Here is a 23313-nt window from a genome sequence, read left to right on the forward strand (position 1 = left end):
ACAATAACAACAGTAACAATGGCAGGCTTATCCAGTCAGTAGAGTTTTTATGTTACTAATCAGATAATCTGGGCTGCACTTTTTCATGTTAAAAAAAAAAAACATATTTTAGCCGGGCGCGGTGGCTCAAGCCTGTAATCCCAGCACTTTGGGAGGCTGAGGCGGGTGGATCACAAGGTCGAGAGATCGGGACCAACCTGGTCAACATGGTGAAACCCCGTCTCTACTAAAAATACAAAACATTAGCTGGGCATGGTGGCGCGTGCCTGTAATCCCAGCTACTCAGGAGGCTGAGGCAGGAGAATTGCCTGAACCCAGAAGGCGGAGGTTGCGGTGAGCCGAGATCGCGCCATTGCACTCCAGCCTGGGTAACAAGAGCGAAACTCCATCTCAAAAAAAACCATATTTTTTAAAAATCAAAAAAACATACGTTACACGTTGAAGGAACACAAAAAGAGCTCTTTGGCGAAATATAAGAAAATTAAGGTTGACAGAGAGGCCTTAAATGCCAGATGCCTTCAAGGGGTAATGGAGTGTTGCTAAACATCTCCTACGAAGAAAGTAGAGGCTGGTGTTTAATGGAGGTTAATCGGGTGGTCATGGATGGGATAAAATAGAACTGGGAGAGAGGAGGCAGAGAGGCCAACAGGCACAAGTTTGGAACAGACTGATTTGACTGACAGCAGTGGGAACAAAAAGAAAAAAAAATTAATGAGAAAGGCCAGAAGAGTAGAAACAGAGCTGGCTTTAAAGGTAACCAGACTTAGTTTGAACTCCTGTTGGCTATTTCTTAGCCATGTGACCTCTGAAGCTGCTTCCCCAGCAGAAATTTCAATACCTACAATGTAGGTGATAGCAAAGATGAAAACTAACCTGCGTAAAGTATCTTGCATGCTGTCTTGTAGTAAGTGGGAAAGTTACTATCAAGACACTACCAAGGGATGACTGGTAAGATTTGGCCATTACCTAGATATGGGAAAGAAGAAATCAAAAAGGGTTCCAAGATACCAAGCCGGGAACAGGAAGAATAATAGCTACCGTATTAAGTATGATGCACAAACACTCTGCTATGCACTTTATGCATATATTTTCCTCATGTAATCCTCACATCAACCAAATGAGTTAAATATTGTTGTTTTCATTTTTAAATGAAGGCATCGAGGCTTAAAGAAAATGCATGATTTGTTCAGGTCAATGAACTAGTATGTCTTAGGGTCAAGGTTTATTTATAGACTCAGATTCCAAAATCATTTACATTTTATAAGTGTGAAAACAGGCCCATAAGGTTGACAAGTTTGCCTAAAGTTACACAACTGGATAGTGGCAGAACTAAAATAAACTTGGTCTCATATAAAGGGCGAGTGAATAGGGGAAAAGATGAGCAAATTGGGATAAAGGATATGCTATGATCCGAATGTTTGTGTCTCTCTGAAAAATGCATATGTTGAAATCTAACCACCAATGTGACTGTGTATTAGTGTATTCTCACACTGCTATAAAGAACTACCTGAGGCTGGGTAATTTATGAAGAAAAGAGATTTAATTGTCTGGCAGTTCTGAAGGTTTCACAGGAAGCAAGGATGGGAGCCCTCAGGAAACTTACAATTATAGCAGAAGGCTCAGGGGAAACAAGCATGTCTTACCATGGAGGAGCAGGAGAGAGAGAGAAAGAGCAAAGAAGGAAGTGCCACACACTTTTAAACCATCAGATCTCATGAGAACCAATGCACTATCATGAGAAAAGCAACGGGGAAATCCACCCCCATGATCCAGTCACCTCCCAACAGACCCCTCTTCCCACTGAACATGAGATTTGGACACGGACACAGATCCAAACTGTATCAGATGGTCTTGGAGGGTAAGGCCTTTGGGAGGCGATTAGATCATGAGGGGAGAGCACTATGAATGGTATTAGTGCCCTTATAAAAGAGGCTCCAGAAAGCTGCCTTTCTCCTTACACCATAGGAGGATATAGCTAGAAGGCATGATCTACAAAATAGACAGTGTGCCCTCACCAGACAGCAAATGTGCTGACACTTTGATCTTGGAGTTCCCAACCTCCATAACTGTGAGCAACAAATTTCTGTTATGTATAAGCTACCTAGTTTATGATAGTTTGTTACGGTAGCCCAAGCAGACTAAGATAGCATACAAACAAATGGTGGTTTCACATGTATAATAATTGAGATGATGATAGTTATTTCTAGATAAAGCTCTCTAGCCAAGAGTATCTCCAAAACTTGGGAAAATTGTACAGTAGTAGATTTAGGAGTCACCTTCTTGGAGGCATGGCTGTTGCCCTGGGAGTGAATGAGCTCTCTAAGGAAAAAAATGAAGAATGTGAAAAATCAGAAGGCTGAACGGAAGCTTCATGAACCCACAATGCAGAGACCAAGAGGAAAAATAGCAAAATAAACCTACAGTCCAGGAGTTCTATAGACTCAGAAGAGTATAATGAAGTTGACAGAGCTAAAGGCTCACAATAAAGCAGGAGACAGAGAAAGACTGGCTTTCATGATCAGACAATTGCTAGTAATCTTGGGAAGAAAAGCTGGGGACCAATAGATACAAGAGGTTTGTGAGTAAGCAGGAGGCAAGATCCAAATGCAGACCTTTCTTTCTGGAACTTTGTCAGTGAAAGAAGAGAGAGAAAAATATGTATCTAAATGAAGTAGGAAGAATCCTGATAGAAGATTGCTTTGAAAGAGAGAAGATGCCAGTGCATCTGAAGAGTTAACTCATTTATGCCTGAGGTTGCAACTTTTTGAAGTTTTGTGACCGGACTTTGGCAATGACCTTGAGCAGTAGGATATAAATAATTCCCACATGATTAGCATCCCAATCATAGAACACTAGGCACAAATTAAGAAGAACCTAAGGATGCTTAGAGAGAGGAGGACATATCTGAAGATCTCTGGTCACAGGAAGCTGAAAGGTATTATATAAAGACCACAGGTAAGAATAAGTAGAGAAACATCAGTGATTTAAAGAAAAGATAAACAGGTGAAAATGGAAAGACATTTCAAGGTACTGGGTCTAGTGCTGCTCTCATGTGCCTGCCCCAAATGATCTTGGCAGCCTAGAGCTTGTTAATGCTGTCTGCCTAGGATTTTCCCATGAGTTACCCTACACCAGGGAGCATTACCCTGTGAAAACTATCAGTCTGCCAGAACCATGTGACATCATAAAATGCAGACAATCCACTCAACACAACATCACTGAGGAAGTCGTTGCTGATATTTCAGTACCACGGTATTCCTACTCATCAAAGCATGTGTAAATATAAGAGATTAGGGTCAGGCAAGAATCTGGGGTACAATGTTGGGGGATATCACATAAGGGTACCCAGAATGTTACCAATTTAAATCATGTTTCTAAGCATCCACCTACTTGTCATAGTTTTGTTTTTGCAACATTTAAAATATTTTGCCCCAACCAAAACTTCCTTAGTAAAGTGTTATTCAGGGTCTCGACCCCCATTACTAGGGTGAATTAGTGAAGAAAGGAAAATGCTTGATAATACTCAACTGGTTCTCCAAATTATCCAGAGAGAAAATGACTGAGAAAAAGATGAAGGCTTTTATTTATGTATCTTTCAAATCAAGCAATTTATAATGCCTTATGGAGAAGGAAAGAATCCATTAATACCTTTTCCCTAAAGAGTCTCAACAGAATTCCCTGGGCTCTGCCCATAAAATTGGACATTAAAAAATGTCCATGTCAATTGTGAGTCAGGTGTACGACTAGCCTTTTTTCCCTCTAGTGCATACAAAGCCCCTATTCAGTGTCTTAAGCTAAGCCATGATCCTGAATTTGTCATTACTTCAATGGCATATAAGATTAGAGTAGTGGGCAAGCCCACCCCAGGTACAGGCAATAAAGGTTGCACAGTCTGTAGAGAACAAGTAGCAATAATAAAACCTACTGCAAGTTGATCTGCTTTTATCATCGCCACATGCTGACAATTCTTAATTTGAGTGACAAAATACAACTCCCCACTAGACACCCTGCCCTCCCCAACTTTCTGTTCTGAGATGCTTTCACCGTCCCATTTTGTATCCACCCCACTGCACAACTATATAGGCCAAAGAAACACAATAGAATACTATTTAGCTTAAAAAAAAAAAAGGAATTCTGTCATTTGCAACAATATGGATGAAACTAGAAAACATGCTAAGTGAAATAAGCCAGGCACAGGCACAGAGAGACTAACATTGCATTATCTCACTTACATGTGAAATGTTAAGAAGTGAAACTCATAGAAGTAGAAAGTAGAATGGTGGTTGCCAGAAGCTGGGGTGGGAGGGGGCTGAACAGGGAAAAAGGGGACATCAGTCAATGGGTACAAAGTTTCAGACAAGAGGAATAAGTTCTGTGATCTGTTGCATGGCAGGGTGACTACAGTTAATAATAATGTGTTATATATTTCAAAATAGGTGGAAGAGAGGATTTTAAATGTTCTCACCACAAAGAAATGATAAAGATTTGAGGTAATGAATATGCTAGTTACTCTGATTTGATCATTTCACAATGTATTCATGTATGGAAATATCACTTTGTACCTCATAAATATATACAATATTATTTGTCCATTAAAAATGAAATAAAGCTAAAAAATTTTTTTAAAAATAAATTCCATCTTAGTTGTTAATTCACCATGTTAACTTCTGATTAATCCCAGTTCTGGAAATGCCTCTAAGATTTCTATTTCATCTACTGTTCCTTGTATGAGAGCACATACTTACCATAAATCTCACTGGCAGGTCAAAACAATCTTGACGTTATCTACATGCCATAAATCCTGCCCTTACGAAATTGTCCAACACATCCCTTCTGAAGAATGCATACTCTTTCTCTGTGGTATTTAAGCCCTGGGCCTTTGGGGTAATGGTGCAGGAATGCAAGGTCTCGTCTCACTGCTGCCCAAGTCATGGCTTCTGTTCATAAAACCCTGTTAAATGTTTCTGAGTAATGAATGGATTTGTCAGTTGCTGGTTTTTTGTTTTTTGTTTTTTGTTTTTGTTTGTTTGTTTGTTTGTTTTGCCTCTCAGCTTCCTCAGCCTTTCTGGGTAGTTTTGCAAAGACCTGCCTACTGAAGAGCAACAGTTAACACTTCTGCCTTCAAGCTTCAGTCTGAAGACTAAAAGGCCTTGAGACAGGAGATTAATGGGTTTAGAGAAGGGTAAGCAGGCCACAGATGGCAAATGTAGTTCCTGTGGAACCTCAGTCTCCCAGGAAATCCAGACAGCCACAGGCAAAGCCCTTTACTCTCCCAACAGTATTTTTTCCACAGACAGCATTTCATTTCCCACACAGTTCTTGAAAGTTCCATAAATATTTGATCCATATTAACGGGCTTGGCAATCAGGAAGTGGCCGATTATTGCAGATCGTCTTGCCCAACATGCCTACAGAGCTGGGCACAAGGCTGGGACTGTCACAGAAAGGAGCCCCTGCCCCGCTCCTCTTTACCTATTACAGCTCCTCCACCCCCACGTGTCACATGACTCTCCCTGCAGGCTTGAATACCTAAGAGCTGAGATGCCAAGTAAAATAAAAGTATTTCCTTGATTAAAAAAGTAGTTTAGCCGGGCGCGGTGGCTCAAGCCTGTAATCCCAGCACTTTGGGAGGCCGAGGCGGGTGGATCACGAGGTCGAGAGATCGAGACCATCCTGGTCAACATGGTGAAACCCCGTCTCTACTAAAAATACAAAAAATTAGCTGGGCATGGTGGCGCGTGCCTGTAATCCCAGCTACTCAGGAGGCTGAGGCAGGAGAATTGCCTGAGCCCAGGAGGCGGAGGTTGCGGTGAGCCGAGATCGCGCCATTGCACTCCAGCCTGGGTAACAAGGGCGAAACTCCGTCTCAAAAAAAAAAAAAAAAAAAAAAAGTAGTTTGAAAAATCTTACAGCATTGACATGTTAGAACACAAATTTACAATTAAATTAGAAATAAAGTTTGCATTAAAAGTGTTAAAAAATTCTTCCCTGAATATTATCGCATAACCTTTCATATCTCCAGAAAAAACTGTGAAAGAAAGTAAAATACCTTCCTCTGCAGATTGTTCTTTGTGAGGTGAAGAGGTTAGATGACTTTTTGAGAATGGAAGACAGATCCTGGGACTTGTGCTTTAGAATCCTGAATATTAAACCATCTACATCTCTTGTCTCATCCCTTATGATAGGCACCAGATGTCAACAGGATCCAAATATCAACTTCTAGGACATCACCAGCTAGTTGTGTCAGGACAAGATTGTGCTACTCAACCTCATTTTCAACATCCATGTGTTGGAATTGATATGAATAGGAAGTATGGTAATGCTCATGCCAAAACTATTATCCTCAGCATGATGGAGAAGGTACAGGACACCTTATTAGCTTTCTCCCACCTTAATATCAGCTTACAGCCTCAAAGAGTCACCCATCACACCTAAACAATGCCCTAAAGAAGTAAATAGATACGGTGCCTGGCCAGGAAACTCATGTGCTGGAGGTTGGCTGATGTCATCAAAGTTTTCCTATTCCTTTAGGAACTACAAAACTCTAAGGCAGGAAATTAAAGGATTGAGAGAAGGGGTAACAAGAGGTAAATGGAAAATGTAGTTTCTGAGGACAATTCCTAAGAACGCCCTCTGGAGAGACTGGAGAGCGCTCATTCTATGACTGGGTTTGTTACTGAGAGATGGACTCAACCCACGTCCACATGAAGGCTGGATGGTGCTCAGGAGTTTCCCAGCCTCAGATGAGCCTTTCTCTACCATCACTCCCACATATCAATAAAAACAATTTTCTTCTTTCTCATTTTGAAATTGAAGTGATTGTCCACTGGAGGATGCTGTGTTTATGCACTGTAAAAACTTTAACAAATACTACTAATCAATAAAAAATCAAATAAAACAAATACTACTAAAGGGCTTTAAATGATGTGGAAGACTATATCATGAAATCATTAAAAAAATAATGTTCACAAAGGATTTTTAATGACTTGGCAAAATGATCTCAACATAACATCAAAATCCTACAGGTGGGCTACAAGACTATAAAGAAATCTAATCTCCAATTATTTTAGAAATGCAAGTGAGCAAAAGACTAGAAGAAAATATGATAAAATATTAATACTATAGATGGGTTTTACGGGTAACTGAACACGTATCATTTTTCAATCAAAATAAGCAACAAAATAAAATAATATATGTAATAGATGTGGTCATATATAGTTAGCATTGTGTACTTTTTTTGTTTTATACACGCATACAACACTAATATAATAAACAGTCATTTCTGGCCGGGCGCGGTGGCTCAAGCCTGTAATCCCAGCACTTTGGGAGGCCGAGGCGGGTGGATCACGAGGTCGAGAGATCGAGACCATCCTGGTCAACATGGTGAAACCCCGTCTCTATTAAAAATACAAAAAAAAAAATTAGCTGGGCATGGTGGCGCGTGCCTGTAATCCCAGCTACTCAGGAGGCTGAGGCAGGAGAATTGCCTGAACCCGGGAGGTGGAGGTTGCGGTGAGCCGAGATCGCGCCATTGCACTCCAGCCTGGGTAACAAGAGCGAAACTCCGTCTCAAAATAAATAAATAAATAAATAAATAATAAAAAAATAAAAAAATAAACAGTCATTTCTAAAATATGTTAAAATTGGGACATGGTGGCTTATGCCTCTAATCCCAGCACTTTGGAAGACCAAGACGGGCAGATCACTTGAGGTCAGGAGTTCAAGACCAGCCTGGACAACACGGCAAAACCCCATCTCTACTGAAAATACAAAAATTAGCTGGGCATGGTGGTGCATGACTGTAATTCTAGCTATTTCGAAGGCTGAGGCACGAGAATTGTTTCCACCTGGGAGGCAGAGGTTGCAGTGAGCCGAGGTCATGCCACTGCACTCCAGCCTGGATGTGACAGAGTAAAACTCTCTCTCAAAATAAATAAATAAATAAATAAAATAATGACAGCTTATGGACACATGGTTATTTAAAGTTTTTTAAAACTCTTTCAAATCTATTATCATTATGGTAATATACTAGACATACCAGAGGAAGTATAATTATTTTTAGCAAACAAATGATAAGAAAAAAATCCAAATTAATGGGTATCAGGATATAATAAAATATAAATCAGTGTTTAAGGAAGTTAAAATGTTAAGAAACCTCTACAACATCCAATGAGCAGGGTTTAAAGTAAAACACTGGTTTCTATACTACTTCTGGAGCTTATAAACCAAGAAAATACAACAACAAAAATACAAGAATCAGGCATATCTCCTATCCATATAATATATTCCAACCCAGTCTTAAATTCATGTAATAAATAATGAAATGGCTATAAGAACATCTTCCATTTCAGTGTAAATCACAAGCCTTAAGTTCTTAGAATGTGTCAACTTATCCACATCTAAATCCTCTTACCTCCAGCAAGACATAAGCCTACGATGATCACTATAATGAAACCTAGGAAAATGGAGGTGACGATCATCCACAGTTTGCACCTTCCAACCACATTCTTATTACAGGAGCTCCAGGGGCTTTCCTTGTTAGCCTGGAAAGGCAGAGGGAGATTGTTAGGCAGTCATTTTGTTGCAGGAGACATTTCTGAATACCGAGGATGGGCCAGTGACACAGAAATGAAGGCAGCAAGACCCTGACCTCAGGGCAATACTCTACTGAATCAAGTTTACAAATATAATCATCAGAGGCAGAACAGAACCTCACAAAGAAGTTAGCAAGAAAATGCTCTGGGGGCTCTGAGGTGGGGAGAATAGGCGGGATTTTGAAAGATGGATTTTTTTTTTGAGATGGAGTTTCGCTCTTGTTACCCAGGCTGGAGTGCAATGGCGCGATCTCGGCTCACCGCAACCTCCGCCTCCTGGGTTCAGGCAATTCTCCTGTCTCAGCCTCCTGAGTAGCTGGGATTACAGGCACCATGCCCAGCTAATATTTTGTATTTTTAGTAGAGACGGGGTTTCACCTTGTTGACCAGGATGGTCTCGATCTCTTGCCCTCGTGATCCACCCGCCTCGGCCTCCCAAAGTGCTGGGATTACAGGCTTGAGCCACCGCGCCCGGCATGAAAGATGGATTTTTGAAGGCTTTCCAAACCCAGGAAAGAGCATCCACAGTGTTGATTGGTAATGGAACTGGCCAGTAGACTAGTCTGCTGACTGGAATGTGGCTTTCAGGGGCAAATAATGAAAGTTGAGATTAGAGAGAGTGAAAGGCTGGGAGCACACTCAGAGGATGTTGATTGCTGTCCCAGAATAGATTGGACTTAGCTGGGTAAGTTGAAGGTTTTGAAACACCAGAGCCTAGTTGAAAATTAAGGGAAAATGACTTGTAGTTTAGAGTGGAAACACCAAGAAAAAGCTACAAGGTTACTGCTGTGGCCTAGGTTCTATGTAAAAAAGTGCAGGAAAGGGAATGAAAGGACAGGTGAAAGAGACAACGGGAAATAAGCTGTAAAGGCTGCGGTGAGAAGGCTGGAGGGAGACAGAGGTGGGGTCAATGAAAACAAGTACAGCTGCTACGGTTTATTTATTTATTTTTTATTTTTTTTATTTTTTGAGACGGAGTTTCACTCTTGTTACCCAGGCTGGAGTGCAATGGCGCGATCTCGGCTCACTGCAACCTCCGCCTCCTGGGCTCAGGCAATTCTCCTGCCTCAGCCTCCTGAGTAGCTGGGATTACAGGCACGAGCCACCATGCCCAGCTAATTTTTTGTATTTTTAGTAGAGACGGGGTTTCACCATGTTGACCAGGATGGTCTCGATCTCTCGACCTCGTGATCCACCCGCCTCGGCCTCCCAAAGTGCTGGGATTACAGGCTGGAGCCACCGCGCCCGGCTGCTGCTATGGTTTACTGAGCACCAGCGTCATTTCACTTAATCCTGACAGCCCCTCAGGGTGTGCACTAGCCCATTGCAGAGACCCAATTCAGAGAGGTGAGCCAGGACCAATCCCTGCTCTGTGTCTCCGCAAAGTTCTCCAACTCTCCCTTTCGTCCAGAGTCTCCCAGCTTCCCTGTATCGCGCTCCGGTTTATGAGGGTGTCATGGAGGCCCTCCCCCCCACTTCCCCAATATGGTCCCAGGATTCTTCTACTTCCCACTCCACCAGGTAATTCTTACATGGAGACCATGGGAAACGACAGAATACAATGGGAAAAAAGTATGTTTCTGTATCTAACACACTTGGATTCCAAACCAAGGTATACCACTTAAAGGCAAGGTGGCTTTAAGCAAGCTACTGAAACTCACAGGCCCCAAAGTCCTCAACTTTAAAATATATAAATACTAAATGTAGCTCACAGGATCGTTGCAAAAACCAGAGATAATGGACACAAAGCATCTGCTAAACAATTATTGGGAGCTCGGCTGAAGGGCGGAACCCGCCTCAGTCATTCCTCAGTGTTCGCTGGCACTCCAGGAGACTCACTCCTGACTGACACCTGGCCTGCTTTCTCGCCCATGCTTATTTTGGTGGTGACCATCAGAAAAGGAAGCGGTCAGTCCACACTTGGACTGTATTTCCAACCTTCTCAATGAGAGGTGCCCAAGTCTAGCTACACATCAGAATCACTGGGGGAAGGTTTTAACTGACAAACACCTAGGCCCCACCTGTGCCTAGTGGACCAGATTGTAAGGGAGGTGGAAGCAGGCCATGGATTGTAATTTTAAACCCTCCGACGTGAATCAATTGATTTAACAGGGCTGAGACCTCTGGTCTGAGGCCTCCCACCTTTCAGGAGCTGGATCAAATCTCCCCTTTAGTGGAAGCCTTCCTCCCCACCTGCCCACAGTGAGATCTTCCAATACACGAACTGTCCACATAGCCCATCTGCTGCTGCCACTGACCGCCCTGTCCGGTTTCAGGTTCAAATACAAACAGAGACTAGCCTTATCTTTCTAGGTAAACTGAAACCACATAGAGGAGGCGTGCTCTTAAACTTCCCTGTTCTTATGTTCCACACCTGTGCCTCCTACAGGTCATATACATTTAACAGTTGTGTGCTGTTTCATTGTAGAGGGCTCTAGAAATTTTAAGAATGGACTTAGAGAAAATCTAGAGGAGGGGACTTACATTGGGATTTCCTAAGTGCACTTTACACTGACTCTGAGGCCCAGACTGTCACAGGCTCGAGGGGAGCATAAAGGCCCTGAGGAAATCTTTTTTTTTTTTTGAGACAGAGTCTAGCTCTGTCACCCAGGCTGGAGTGCAGTGGCACGATCTCGACTCACTGTAACCTCTGCCTCCCCGGTTCAAGCGATTCTACTGCCTCAGCCTCCCAAGTAGCTGAGATTACATGCGTGAGATTACATGCCCAGCTAATTTTTGCATTTTTAGTAGAGAGAGGGTTTCACTGTGTTGGCCAGGCTGGTCTCAAACTCCTGACCTCATGATCCACCCGCTTCGGCCTCCCAAAGGGCTGGGATTACAAGCGTGAGCCACTGTGCCTGGCCCCTGGGGATATCTTGACAAAAGAAAACCCTCTTGAGTTATGTGCATTTCTAGAGTCCAGGGATAGGTCACCTCTCATCCCCACACAAAACCTGCAGAAAGCCAGGGGAAGGGAAGACATCCCAATTCAAGGAATCTCTAACTTCTCAGGGGCCAAAAACATCTCCCCACTTACAGAGCTCCTGAGGCCGAAGGGGCGCTGTTTTCAGCCTTCACACAAAAGGCAGCTGGGACCCATAAAGATTAGCACAAAAGGAAACACCTGGTTTCAAATGAGCCATAGAATGAGTGTCAATGCACGTCCTCTGCCTCCCGGTTCAAGCGATTCTCCTGCCTCAGCCTCCCCAGTGGCTGGGATTACAGGCACCTGCCACCAGGCCCAGCTAATTTTTTTTATTTTTAGTAGAGACGGGGTTTCATTTATTTACTTACGCTGTCCCTTAGAGATCATAAATCAGGACTCCAGTGGTTGAAAAAACCACTAATTACTCTATGACTTCCTGGAGGACCTCATCTCAAAATTATACCGCCCTCATCCGCAGGAAATGCCTCTTCCTGCAGCCGAGTGCCCTCACTGACCTGTCCTCAGCTCTAACAGCAAGACCGCTGAGCACTTCCCTTACATGATTAATATTCACAGACTTTATGTCATTATAAAATTGTCTGTCACTACAAAAATTAAAAGTTTTTAAAAAGCCAGGCATGATGGTTTACACACGTGGTCCCGGATACTGAGAAGTCTGAGGTAGGAGGATCACCTGAGCCCAAGAGGTCGAGACTGCAGGGAGCTATGAGCGTACTACTGCGCTCCAGCCTGTGGGGCAGGAGTGAGACCCTGTCTCAAATGAAAAATGAAACACACACACCCACACAAAACTGTCCGACACTCCCAGCCAAACAATTGCGTGTACGGTGCTTCTCAGTTGTCTGCACATCAGAATCAGCTGAAGAATTAGTATCTTTTAGAGGTACCCCCAGGAGATTCCAATGTGCCCTGGGGGTGAAGAGCCTCTGACATAGTAGATGTGTGCTACTTGTGCCATCTGAGTCTTGCCTCAAAATTGGATCATGAAGACACACTGCCTTCTTCACTGGCTTCATCTCCCTTGCCCAAATTCTAGGTGGTGAGGAGAGGCCACAGGTAGATTGTTCTGCAAGACACCTTCCGGAGATATTTGCAACTGAATCTTACATTCTATGATTGTTTTACATGGCTCAATAATTGATGTGTGCAAACTGCATCTTATATTCTGTGATCGTATTATACCGCTCAAGAATTTTCGGGACTTTCCTGTGAACATTCCCCAGGTATTCATATCCGTCTTTAGATAAAGGTCTAAATACATGACACAGGATCCTGCAACAGCGGCAGGATACCTATCTCTTGGATCCCAAGTTTTTCTTCTTTTTGACTCAATCAGGAACAGATATTATACAGATCAGGGAAAATTGTCTTACAGGTAGAAAACTTTTTTTTTTTTTTGAGACGGAGTTTTGCTCTTGTTACCCATGCTGGAGTGCAATGGCGCGATCTCGGCTCACCACAACCTCCACCTCCTGGGTTCAGGCAATTCTCCTGCCTCAGCCTCCTGAGCAGCTGGGATTACAGGAACACGCCACCATGCCCAGCTAATTTTTTGTATTTTTAGTAGAGACGGGGTTTCACCATGTTGACCAGGATGGTCTCGATCTCTTGACCTCGTGATCCACCCGCCTCAGCCTCCCAAAGTGCTGGGATTACGGGCTTGAGCCACCGAGCCCGGCCCGAAAACTCTTTATAATATTCATTCTGGGATTTAATCCACTTTTTGACCCAAGCACAAAAGAGCCAGTTGATTCTTGTCCTAAACTGAACAACACATGACAATGGAGCTAATTTTTACCTAGCCCATTGAAATAAATCTTACCTCCCTCAAAACTATCAATTTACTGGTTTGTTATTATTCAAATGATGCCATCACTTAAAATGCCTCTGGGACTTCCATTTGAAAACGGAGTCAGAGGCCATGTAATGAGCCATAAAAGAAAACCAGCCTCACTCTGTTACCCATAATTTCTTTCTCATTTTTGACCCAACCAGATTGCCATGTTTACGGTGACAGCAGGCAAAGCAGAGTTCAGTGGCTTCTATTCCTTTGTCTCAGGTGCCAAGCACAGACCGAGAAAGGGAAAGAAGTTCTTTCTGCTGCTTTTCACTCTCCCACCACAGCTCTTCCAAGGAGGAAGAGAGATGTCTTCGTGCCAATCATACCAGAACTGTTCCCAATTCCTCACCCATCCATCCGCAACTCCATCATTCCCGAGTGATACTCAACTCCTAGCTCATTTAAATTACCTAATTATAAATTACCTAACTTATAGAAATTAGTAGTAATTAATAATTGAGGCAACTATAAATAAGCATCAATTATATATGACATATATTTTAATTAAATGCAGATAGATGATAGAAAGAGTAAATCAACAAAAACAGCATAGGTTTGAGACCTAAAAAACATACATTCAAGCTTTGGAGACACCACTGAGTGAACCTGAGCATTCTGGTAACTCCTCTGAGACTCCCTCAATTTCTTCACTCAGCATCTTCAATTTGACAAATCAGAACACTGGCACCTTCCTCTTAAGTTAGTTGTGATAATTAAATGCATTTATGCATCAAAGGTGTTTGTCACAAGACAGTTACAAAACAGGGTTAATGAAAATACATGGACTTTAAGCTGCATTTCAAAATTGGAAATCTTAATATACAGTTCAAAGAGACCAACACACAAAATTCTTGTGTCTGAATCTTGTCTGAATCTTTTTAATGAGCCTATATTTATTGACTTTTCCAACTGAAACACACTTCACTTTATTTTATAGAACCAAAGAGAACGATTAACACACTAGGCAAGGCTTTTTTTTTTTTTTAATCTCGTTGTGAAAAGTTTCCCAGTCCAAGCATTCCTTGAACACACTCCAAATGCTCCTGTAACCCTTCACCTTCACTCCATCCTGTTGCTGAGGACAGTCTCCTGCTGGGTGACCTACAAAGCTAACTTACAAAGAAGCGTAGGATATTTGAATATACCTGACTAATGAGGGCGTCACGATAACATGAAAGAGCAACTGCTACAGGGTAGGTGTTAAAGAATTATAGAATATGATAACCCTGCATGGATTTGACATGTTCTACCCATTAGCTGTTTTCAACAAGGCATTCCCGGGCTTCACAGAAGCCCGAGTAGGCACACATTACTGCTACGGGACAGCCTTGCCCCTGGGACACACTTTTAAGTGGTGAAACTGTCACCAGATCTCTGGATCAGTTCCAAGCTAGGGAGTCTTTAGGGTGTCCAGGTCTATCTAATCTGAAGCAAGTATTTCCAACTCCCATTCCTAGACACTGTCCTAGAGGATCCATACAGCAAGTTCACAGTTGTGACCACTTGCACTGGTGACCAGATTATCTTCGTTCAAACTTCATTCTTCTGTGGCATTCATCTTTTATTCAGAAATAAGTTTCCAAATGACTCTCCAGAGTACCTATAAAAGCGGACTTTGCAATAGTTCCAGGAATCGATGTAGAACAAAAGCAATGCTTTCAACTTTCGAATTTCCTGCCTATCCCTAAAATCAACAGCTGGGCAGCCAAAAAGTTGAGGGTGGAGGAGTGGGGCCTGGAAAGATCAGGCTGGGGCTCTATATGAGGAGTTCTGTGTACCCAGAAAACCTCAAGCCAATCTTAGGGGTTAATCAGAAGGTGGATTCAAAGCTCTGATGTTTTACAAGTCTTTGATGAGAGTGAATAATGTTCTCATCATTGCTAGGGTTGAATCCGAAAGAGCGTGTGACCTAAAAATCGCCAGGGGTTCTCTTAGGGAGCGAGAGAAGGTAAAAGCAAAGAGGGCAAAGAGTCATCCCTCCACACAAGAACTTTGAAATTACTTTCTTTCAACTGAGCAGGGCGAGTTCAACCCCCTCCACCCGCATCCCCACACCCCGGTCGTACAGCTTCTCCTTCTGACTGCTCTCCTCTGTGCTCTCCCCTATCTCTCTTCCTGCAGAACCAAATGGCCAGGCTGGGAGAAGGCAGAAAGCGCCTGGGGGATGGCAGGCAGGGAAGAGGGCTGGGGGCTGCCACGGGGACGGAGAAAAACGGCAAGACCGTGAAGGCAGAGGGAGCCCGAAGACATTCTGAGAGGAGGAGGACGCGCAATCTGTCATTCTCATTCTACTGGGAAAAAGAAAAGCTGAATTAAAAGTTACATGACTTTTAAAAACGACCTCTATCTCCGGAGTCTGTCTCTGAAGACGGCAGCGGCCACACGTGGCCAGCAGGGTTCCCGAGGGCCCCGGGGGCCGGGGAAGGGGCCGCCCGCGCCGAAAGGGGTCGCGGGGATCGGCTCCGTCCGGAGCTCGCGCGCGCGCCCCACCCTCGCTCGGCGCCGGCCACGCCCCGCCCGGCCGGAAACCCGAAACCCGCGGGTGCCAGGCCCGGTCCCGCCGTCCCGCCGCCGGAACGCTAGGGCCAGCGCCCCGGAGACCTTACCTCGGCCGGCAGGGCCGCCTCGTCCACACGGACGGCACCATTGAGAGGCGTGTGCTCGTCGGGCTGCCGCTCCAGCGCCGACAGCTCCAGCCGGACGCCGGGCGGCGAGGGGTGCGCCGGGTCCATGGGCCGGCGGAGAAGGTCTGGGCGGCTCCGCGGGAGGCCGCGCCGCAGGCAGAGTCCGGGCGCCTTCCCCGCCTCCCCTCCCGCCCTGGGCGGGGCGCCGCGCACCTCGGGCGGCTGGAGCGGGCCGGAGCCGGCGGGAGGGGCGAGCGGCTAGTGGCGGCCGCTCCCTGGACCCCGCGGGGTAGCGCACCTGAGGCCGTGCCCGCCGTGGGCTCCAGAGCCGACGGCTGTTTTTCCGGTTTGTTCTCGGCGCTGCCTGCTGTGCCTTTGCCTGCGCCTGCGGGTGCACCACCGTCTGGGTTTAGGGTCAGCCTGGGTGTCGGTAAGGAAAGGATGGGCCCGGCCGCTCCGTCCAGCGGAGGAAGGTTTGCCGTCTAACCCTAAGAACCGCGGGTTGGTGGGGTTTGCCACAGTCCTCCCGGCCTAGCAAAAGGTCATTCATTCAGTCAACAAATAACCGTGCCTCGTGCCGGCATGGTGCTAGGTTCTGAGTCTGTGAAGATGAATAACACACACCAACACACTTCAAGTCCAGAGTCGGGCACAGAGACAGTATTGGGTGGTGCTGGGGACAGCGGAGTCTGGAACCCGTCTACCTGGCTTATTCTCCACCCGAAGGGTTCCTCACTGTGAGACCTCGGGCTTCAAGTCTCTGTGCCAGCCTCGTCACCTGGAAAGCTGGCGTAATATTTATCCCCTCCTAATGTAGTTGTTACCAGGATTGCAAGAGTTGCTGTAAGCAAAGCACTCAGAGCAGTGGCTGACACAGCAAGCACCCATAAATGTTGACCATTATTTATCTTCGGGGAGGGGCCTTCACACACACACACCCACACCACACAATCTCCTTGACGCCCTATCTATAGTTCAGAACTTCCGGTTTAGTTAGCCTGGGATTATGTTTGCCAAGCACAGCGTGGGTTGGGCCAAGGGCCTCACCTCTCAAGCGTCTGTTCAGAATAGTCTTGCTCCCTACTTCTCACCCCCATGCAACACACAGACACATATTGAGACCAGACCATTAACAAGAAACATATAATCACCTCCACTCCAAATCTGTTGACTTGAGTCGAAGTCTGGCATCTTCAGGGCCTGCTGTTGAGACACAGCCTAGATACCCTGTCTCCAGTTGTCTGGTACCTGCTACCAGACAGATCCCCTTGAACTTTGGATCTATCTGCCTGCTAAGGGAGTTGAGTAGTGACTCAGCTGCTGGCCTGCACTGACTTCTGCTCCAACAGTCAGATCCTGCAGGAATCCGGCTGCACTCTCAGCTGGGATTTTTGAACAGGCTTTTTAACCAAGGAGCAAAGGTTAAGGGAATCAACAAGGAACGGTGAGGTACCCAGGGACTCGCAGTAGCGAGAAGCTATTAACACCCCTAGGCCTAAAAGGAACTGGAGACTAATTAAGAACTAAAGCCAGTGAAGGGTGTGGGAATTTGGTGGGAGGTCTTGATAGGATCTGTAGTCACAAAAACATGCAGACCTGACTGGAAGCACTGAGACCTCTCAAACTTCTGATTCTCCCCACCCCTATCCTTACCCAGGGTCCAGAAAACTTTTCTCATAGTTCCCTCATTTGATTGCAGGAGTTCTACCTAAATGTGAGATTTTTTTTCTCACATTAGATGGATAGTAGCTCTCATCTAAGCCTGGTTTCTCCAGGCGCAGATACCTAAAGTCTCCTTCACTCCCCAGAGTATCAAAAAGCAACTGTTCCTGTCTCAGGCACACCCTAAACCACATCTTCTAATGCCTTTTGAGGACTGTTAAGTAAGGTTTATATGTTCTCTTATTAGATTTGAATGCATTTCCATCGCTCCATATGCCTAACCAGTGTCCTCATGGTACAGTGGAAGGAGTATAAGTTCTGAAGGCAGACAGAACTAGAATCAAATTTAGACTCTCACTATCTCTGTGTTCTTGAGCAAGCTGTTTAATGTCTATTTTTGTATAAAATGATTCCAACCTAGGAGAGTCAGGAAGATTAAGGTAAAGCATTTATTCCTGTGCCTGAAAAATGAAAGGATCTAAATAAATGCTCCCTTACATTTCCTGACTATGTCTTTGTAATTAATCCCCACCCTCCCTCAACTCTTAGCACCCAGAACTAAGCTTTGACTTAATATGTTTTCTTTTGACATTGATTTTTCTTCCTGTCCTGTCCTGTTTTCCTGATCACTGACACTTGCTGACACCTCCCATATTACCTGAACTACTTAAATTCTTATTTGCAACCTGTTCCTCTTCCTGTTTCTGTTAACTGCAAATTTCTTAATCTCCAGACAGCTGACCTGGAATGCAGATGAGAGTGCCAACACCTACCTGAAGACTTAGTGTGAGTCAGTTTGACTTACACTAAGGATTCAGAATAAGTTAGGTGTTTCTCCCTGGAGGTACAACCAGCTTTAGATTAAACAATTCTGATGAAAGTCAAGCATTTGTGAATGAGAAACCAAACTCTACGTACATTTGTTTTTGTAATTCCTTCAGAATTTATTTACATAAGGGTAGCTTTTTAAATGTACTATTATTTCAAAAATAGATTTCTTTACTATAATTTAAAATTATTATTGACTCAATTGCTTTAGGTTGTTTGAAGAGTCCAATTTAAATAACATTAAAAAATTAAAACATACTTATATTTGCTGACCAATATAATATTTTCAGTGTTGCTCTTTTGTAATAGTACTTGATCTTCTTCTTAAATCCTTTTAAGAAGCAAATTAATGGTTATCATATAAACCAAAAAACACAGTAACATCATCCGAGTGATATCACCAATATGCCAAATTATCTCATTCCCTTCAAATAGGTCTGTGCCTGTAGAATATGCAACAGTTTGTTCCTGCGTGTTGTCAGATGACAAGCAGTACTATCACAAACATCAGCAACTGGGCCAGCCACTCAGGCTAATCAAGTAGAAAGCCATTGAGAAATGGTTGGTTTGTGGTGCTTCACTGTGCTGTTTTCAAGGCACTGTGAAAGAGGGCATGAGCCCTTACAAATTCTCCCCAGTAATATGGCACATGAAATGCTTCTGTCTTGGTTTATGAAGGTCATTCCACTCTGCTAACAAAACCAATCTTGAGACTTGCCTTACTTTACACCTTTGCAGGAATGAAGTGGATATCCCACATCATTCAGGTTCTAAATACATCTTAACATGCAATATCCAAATAAGTTAGGTTTGTTTTTCAACCTTTTCCCTGCCTCAGCACTGCTAAGGAACGTAGTGTACTCACTTTAATACTAGTGGTAGTGCATACATGTGCTTTCAAAAACTCCCTCTGATGAATCTGATAAATCATGCCAGCCCTCCTCCGTCCCGAGATCACAAACTTATGCAAAGGTTTTCATGTATTTTGCGAAGAGCAATTCTACACCCTAGAAATGACCATAAAGTAGAAAGTACAAGTCACCTTGTATATAGGTCACAGCCATCCAGACAAAATAAATGTAGATTATACGAACTATCAGCCAGTCTGCTCTTCTGTCTAGTGGATTCAGTAGCCAAGTCCTCCCTTTTGAATTAATGGTACACTTGGCCCTCTGAATTACACTATCATATAGCCAGTTTACTGAAACCTTTGGGGCCTATGCATACAGGTATTATTAAGATGCTTTATCCTTAATCTGAGGGAACAGTCTTTTAACAAATCAAAATATGTTCTATGAACTGAAAAATTTATCTGGCCTGGGGGATGACACCTTTTGCTCTCTCTCTTTTTGTTGTTACATTAAGATTTTCTAAGGTTCTGGGCAATATTCTATCAATAGATTATACCTGATAATGGTATTGTTAATACTCCTTTGACTTTGTAACAGGAAAACCAATAATATCACCCTTTTTTTTCTGTTGTTTTCACTCATTTGGTGGTACTGTCAATTCTGGCTTCTGTGAAGTAAAAGAATATTCTGATACCAACTATGAAACCTAAATCAAGACAAAATAAATCAAGAACTAAGATACTTTGAGAGTATGTATAGGTTTACAACTATGTAAGGTATTATAAGAGTCTGGAAGTAAAAGAAAGTCTCAGCCACTGGGGTTTTAGAAAAGAACCAAAAGCCAGATGATAATATTTCCGAAAAATTTCACTTTCACAACAATCATTCAAAATTTCTTTGCCTTTTTTCTGCTGATGAACATTACAACGATTTCTTTGAATCTCATATACATGCTTTTGATTCAGTTACCATGATGCTTTATTCTGCCATTTAGGAAAGGTGGCTATCAGTTTTGTTGGTTGGTTGGTTGTTTCTCTGTACACAACATTACAATGTGCCATAGCTGAAGATGGTCCACTATGATATGGTTAGACAAAATTGGATTGTAAAGCAACAATATAGGTACTTTTTCTGTCAAGAACTGAATTTTGCTTTATTTGCATTTGCAAAGGAGATATTTTGTGCATTTAGTTTCTTGAAATTGCTGAAGGTCAGGTATGGTTTTTAATGGAATTTCTTATTTTAATAAGTCAAATTTGCTCTAATTTTTATGAATATCTGAACATTGAATAGGGACATAGAAGAAGGATCCCTGAACATCTCTCTCATTTTTTATTGTTTTTAGAGGCTTGGTTTATAACATTACTTTAGGTTTCTTCTCTCTCTGAATCAATAGCCTTTTGATACATAGAATGAATATAGTTATTTTCTTGGAAAAACTTGTTATGGAATACATATTAATCTCTCAATAAGTATTAAATGTATGCAATTTGACATTTCCAGTTGAAAAAAGTAAGGGACTCATTTTATTAATAATTATTGCATCAGTTTAAGTATCTATTTTTAACATAAATCACAGTAAAAATCCAACTAGTACACTTACAAAAGAGAAGGGACATATTTATGAATCCAGGGAACAAAGTTTGACACCCGTGTGTAAACACCAGGAAAATTTGGTCGTCCACATCCATGTCCCCAGCTAACAATGCCAGTCAAAATCCATTTTCCATCACTTTTTCTTCGACAAGCTAGAGGTCCACCCGAATCTCCCTACACAAAACAATAATGTAAGTAGAAAGTAAATTTGTCTTATGATCATCAGTTTCATCTTTATTGCATCTAATGAATTGTGTTCAAGCGTCCTGTAATGACAGATTTTTGCTTGGCTGATCCCATTTGGGAAGTGTCAAAAACTAATGTGAAACTTCTATCATTTTAGAATTTTTCTTCCTATAATCAAACAGTTGTGTTCGTTAGAAGAAACATGATTCTTTAGGCCAAGAATAACATTAGAAACTTCTTATTGGAGAAAACAACTCTCACATACCCCTAAACAAAGAATAAACCTAAGTAAAGGAGTGGTGGCCGTGGTGGTGATGGTGGTGGTGGTGGTGGTGGCAGTGGCCGTGGTGGCGGTGGGGGTGATGGTGACCGTGGTGACGGTGGTGGTGGTGGTGCTTGGTGGTAGTAAGGGCTAACACTTAGTGCTAGCTATGTGCTAAGAATTGTTTAAAGTCATTTAATCCTCACAACAACCTTATGAGGCATGGTTATCTCGGAAGGTTTACGTCTATCTCTGGGCCATGCAACTCCAATGATTGGCTCACAGCCCCGTGGAGAAGAGACTCTGTTTAGTTAGCCAGGTCCAGTGAAAAAATCCTAACAACTACTGGCCCACAGTCATCACAAACAAATCACCATCACTTGAGAGTCCTTTCTGATATCTCAATTCCTCTAAGCAAAGGCTTAAATAATTCAAAGTGTAAACATAATTTCCACTGTACTAGTCCTTTAAATTATAATATGTAGGCTTTATTTTCCTATTTCAGAGGGTAGATAATCTTGCAATTTACTCAGAGGCAACAAATTTGCCCATGTATCCAAATTATGATCTTATACCTGATTAGGAAAATTCCAACTAGTAGGGAAACTGGGCTTTTTATTCTAATTGCCACCACATCAACTCGACTAAGTTTAACAAGTAAACACTGGTGGCTGTGTGGAACAGGGCTATGTAACTGACTAGCTATGGGAAACACCCAAAATAGAATACCTTGAGCATTAGAGAGGCAAGGGTTCAAATCCCAGCTCAGACATTTACACTTACTAGCTGTATGACCTTGGGCAATTTACTTACCCTCTCTGTGCCCAGTTTCCTCTTCCATAAAATGAAGAAAAAATAATCATTGGAGTGACTTTATGTAAAGAACCTAGCACACTGCTTGCCATAAAATAGGAGCTCAGAAGACAGAAGTCATTATTATAGGATGAGTTTTTGTGGCATCATGGCTAAGGTTGTGGAAAGATGAAAGAGCCGCTCCCACTGTCCTACTCACCTTCTAAATCAGGGGTGTTCAATCTTTTGGATTCCCTGAGCCACATTAAAAGAAGAAGAATTGTCATGGACCACACATACGATATACTAACACTAATGATAACTAATGAGCTAAAAAAAATTACCAAAAAAATCTCATAATGTTTTCAGAAAGTTTACAAATTTGTGTTGGGTCACATTTTAAGCCATCCTGGGTTGCACGTGGCCCATGGGCCCTGGGTTGGACAAGCTTGCTCTAAAGCATCTGTTTACTCTTTGGCAATCATTTAGGTAACTGCACAGATTGGAATCTCAGAAATGTCTCCCCAAAGGTGGCCTCCAACTTTCCCACTGCCAAGGGCCTGCAGAGTGACCTACAAATGAGTACTCTCTGCTACCTCTCCATTCCTCTCTTCCTTCCCCAGCATATGCTTCAAAGGAGTGAGTAAATAAAAACCCTTTGCATTTTAGAAATTAAATGGCAGCTGCCAAGGAAGTAGGAAATAAATTGGTTATAAGAAAATTATGGCAGAATGGTGAATGTTGATCTCATCCTCTAAATATTGAAGGAAAATACATGAGGCACATCATAGAAAACTGAATTCTATAGAATCAATTATTTCAATACCTCTCCATGATCTTAGGCAATTGGATTAAAATTAATATCTGAGACGCTCAGATGAGTTAAGGCAAGTACCTACCCTGGTTATTTCCCAGTGTTATGTAGATTAAGTGAGAAAGCATTTATGGAAAGCACAACATGTTAATCAAGGGAAAGGTACAATGACTTACTTTGCAGGCATCTCTCTTGCCTGACATTAAGCCTGCACAGAGCATCCGAGAAGTGATGATCCCATAGGTGGAAACACAGAGAGTTTGATCAATGAGTTCTACCTCTGCTTGCTGCAGAACAAGGGAGCCTTTATTATCTGCA

The 23313-nt window shown here is 42.9% G+C and overlaps 2 protein-coding genes across 3 annotated transcripts in view; both read right to left on the reverse strand.

Annotated features, from left to right (window-relative positions):
* C8H3orf52 (chromosome 8 C3orf52 homolog) overlaps positions 1-16176 on the reverse strand; it is a 34048-nt gene extending 17872 nt beyond the window's left edge. The window contains exons 1-2 of the mRNA XM_074404391.1: positions 15987-16176; positions 8413-8542 (exon numbers count right to left, since the gene is read on the reverse strand). Of these exons, the coding sequence (XP_074260492.1) occupies positions 8413-8542; positions 15987-16112 (256 nt within the window). The 5' untranslated portion in view covers positions 16113-16176. The remainder of the gene's footprint in view (positions 1-8412; positions 8543-15986) is intronic.
* A 4700-nt stretch (positions 16177-20876) lies between these two features.
* Positions 20877-23313, reverse strand: part of TMPRSS7 (transmembrane serine protease 7) — a 34674-nt gene continuing 32237 nt past the window's right edge. For both annotated transcript variants that reach the window (XM_039477593.2, XM_003935471.4), the window contains 2 exons: positions 23172-23308; positions 20877-21115 (listed from right to left, as the gene is read on the reverse strand). In XM_039477593.2, the coding sequence (XP_039333527.2) occupies positions 20945-21115; positions 23172-23308 (308 nt within the window). In that variant the 3' untranslated portion in view covers positions 20877-20944. The remainder of the gene's footprint in view (positions 21116-23171; positions 23309-23313) is intronic.

This window comes from Saimiri boliviensis, chromosome 8 (assembly GCF_048565385.1).
Source record: "Saimiri boliviensis isolate mSaiBol1 chromosome 8, mSaiBol1.pri, whole genome shotgun sequence".
Classification (NCBI taxonomy): domain Eukaryota; kingdom Metazoa; phylum Chordata; class Mammalia; order Primates; family Cebidae; genus Saimiri; species Saimiri boliviensis.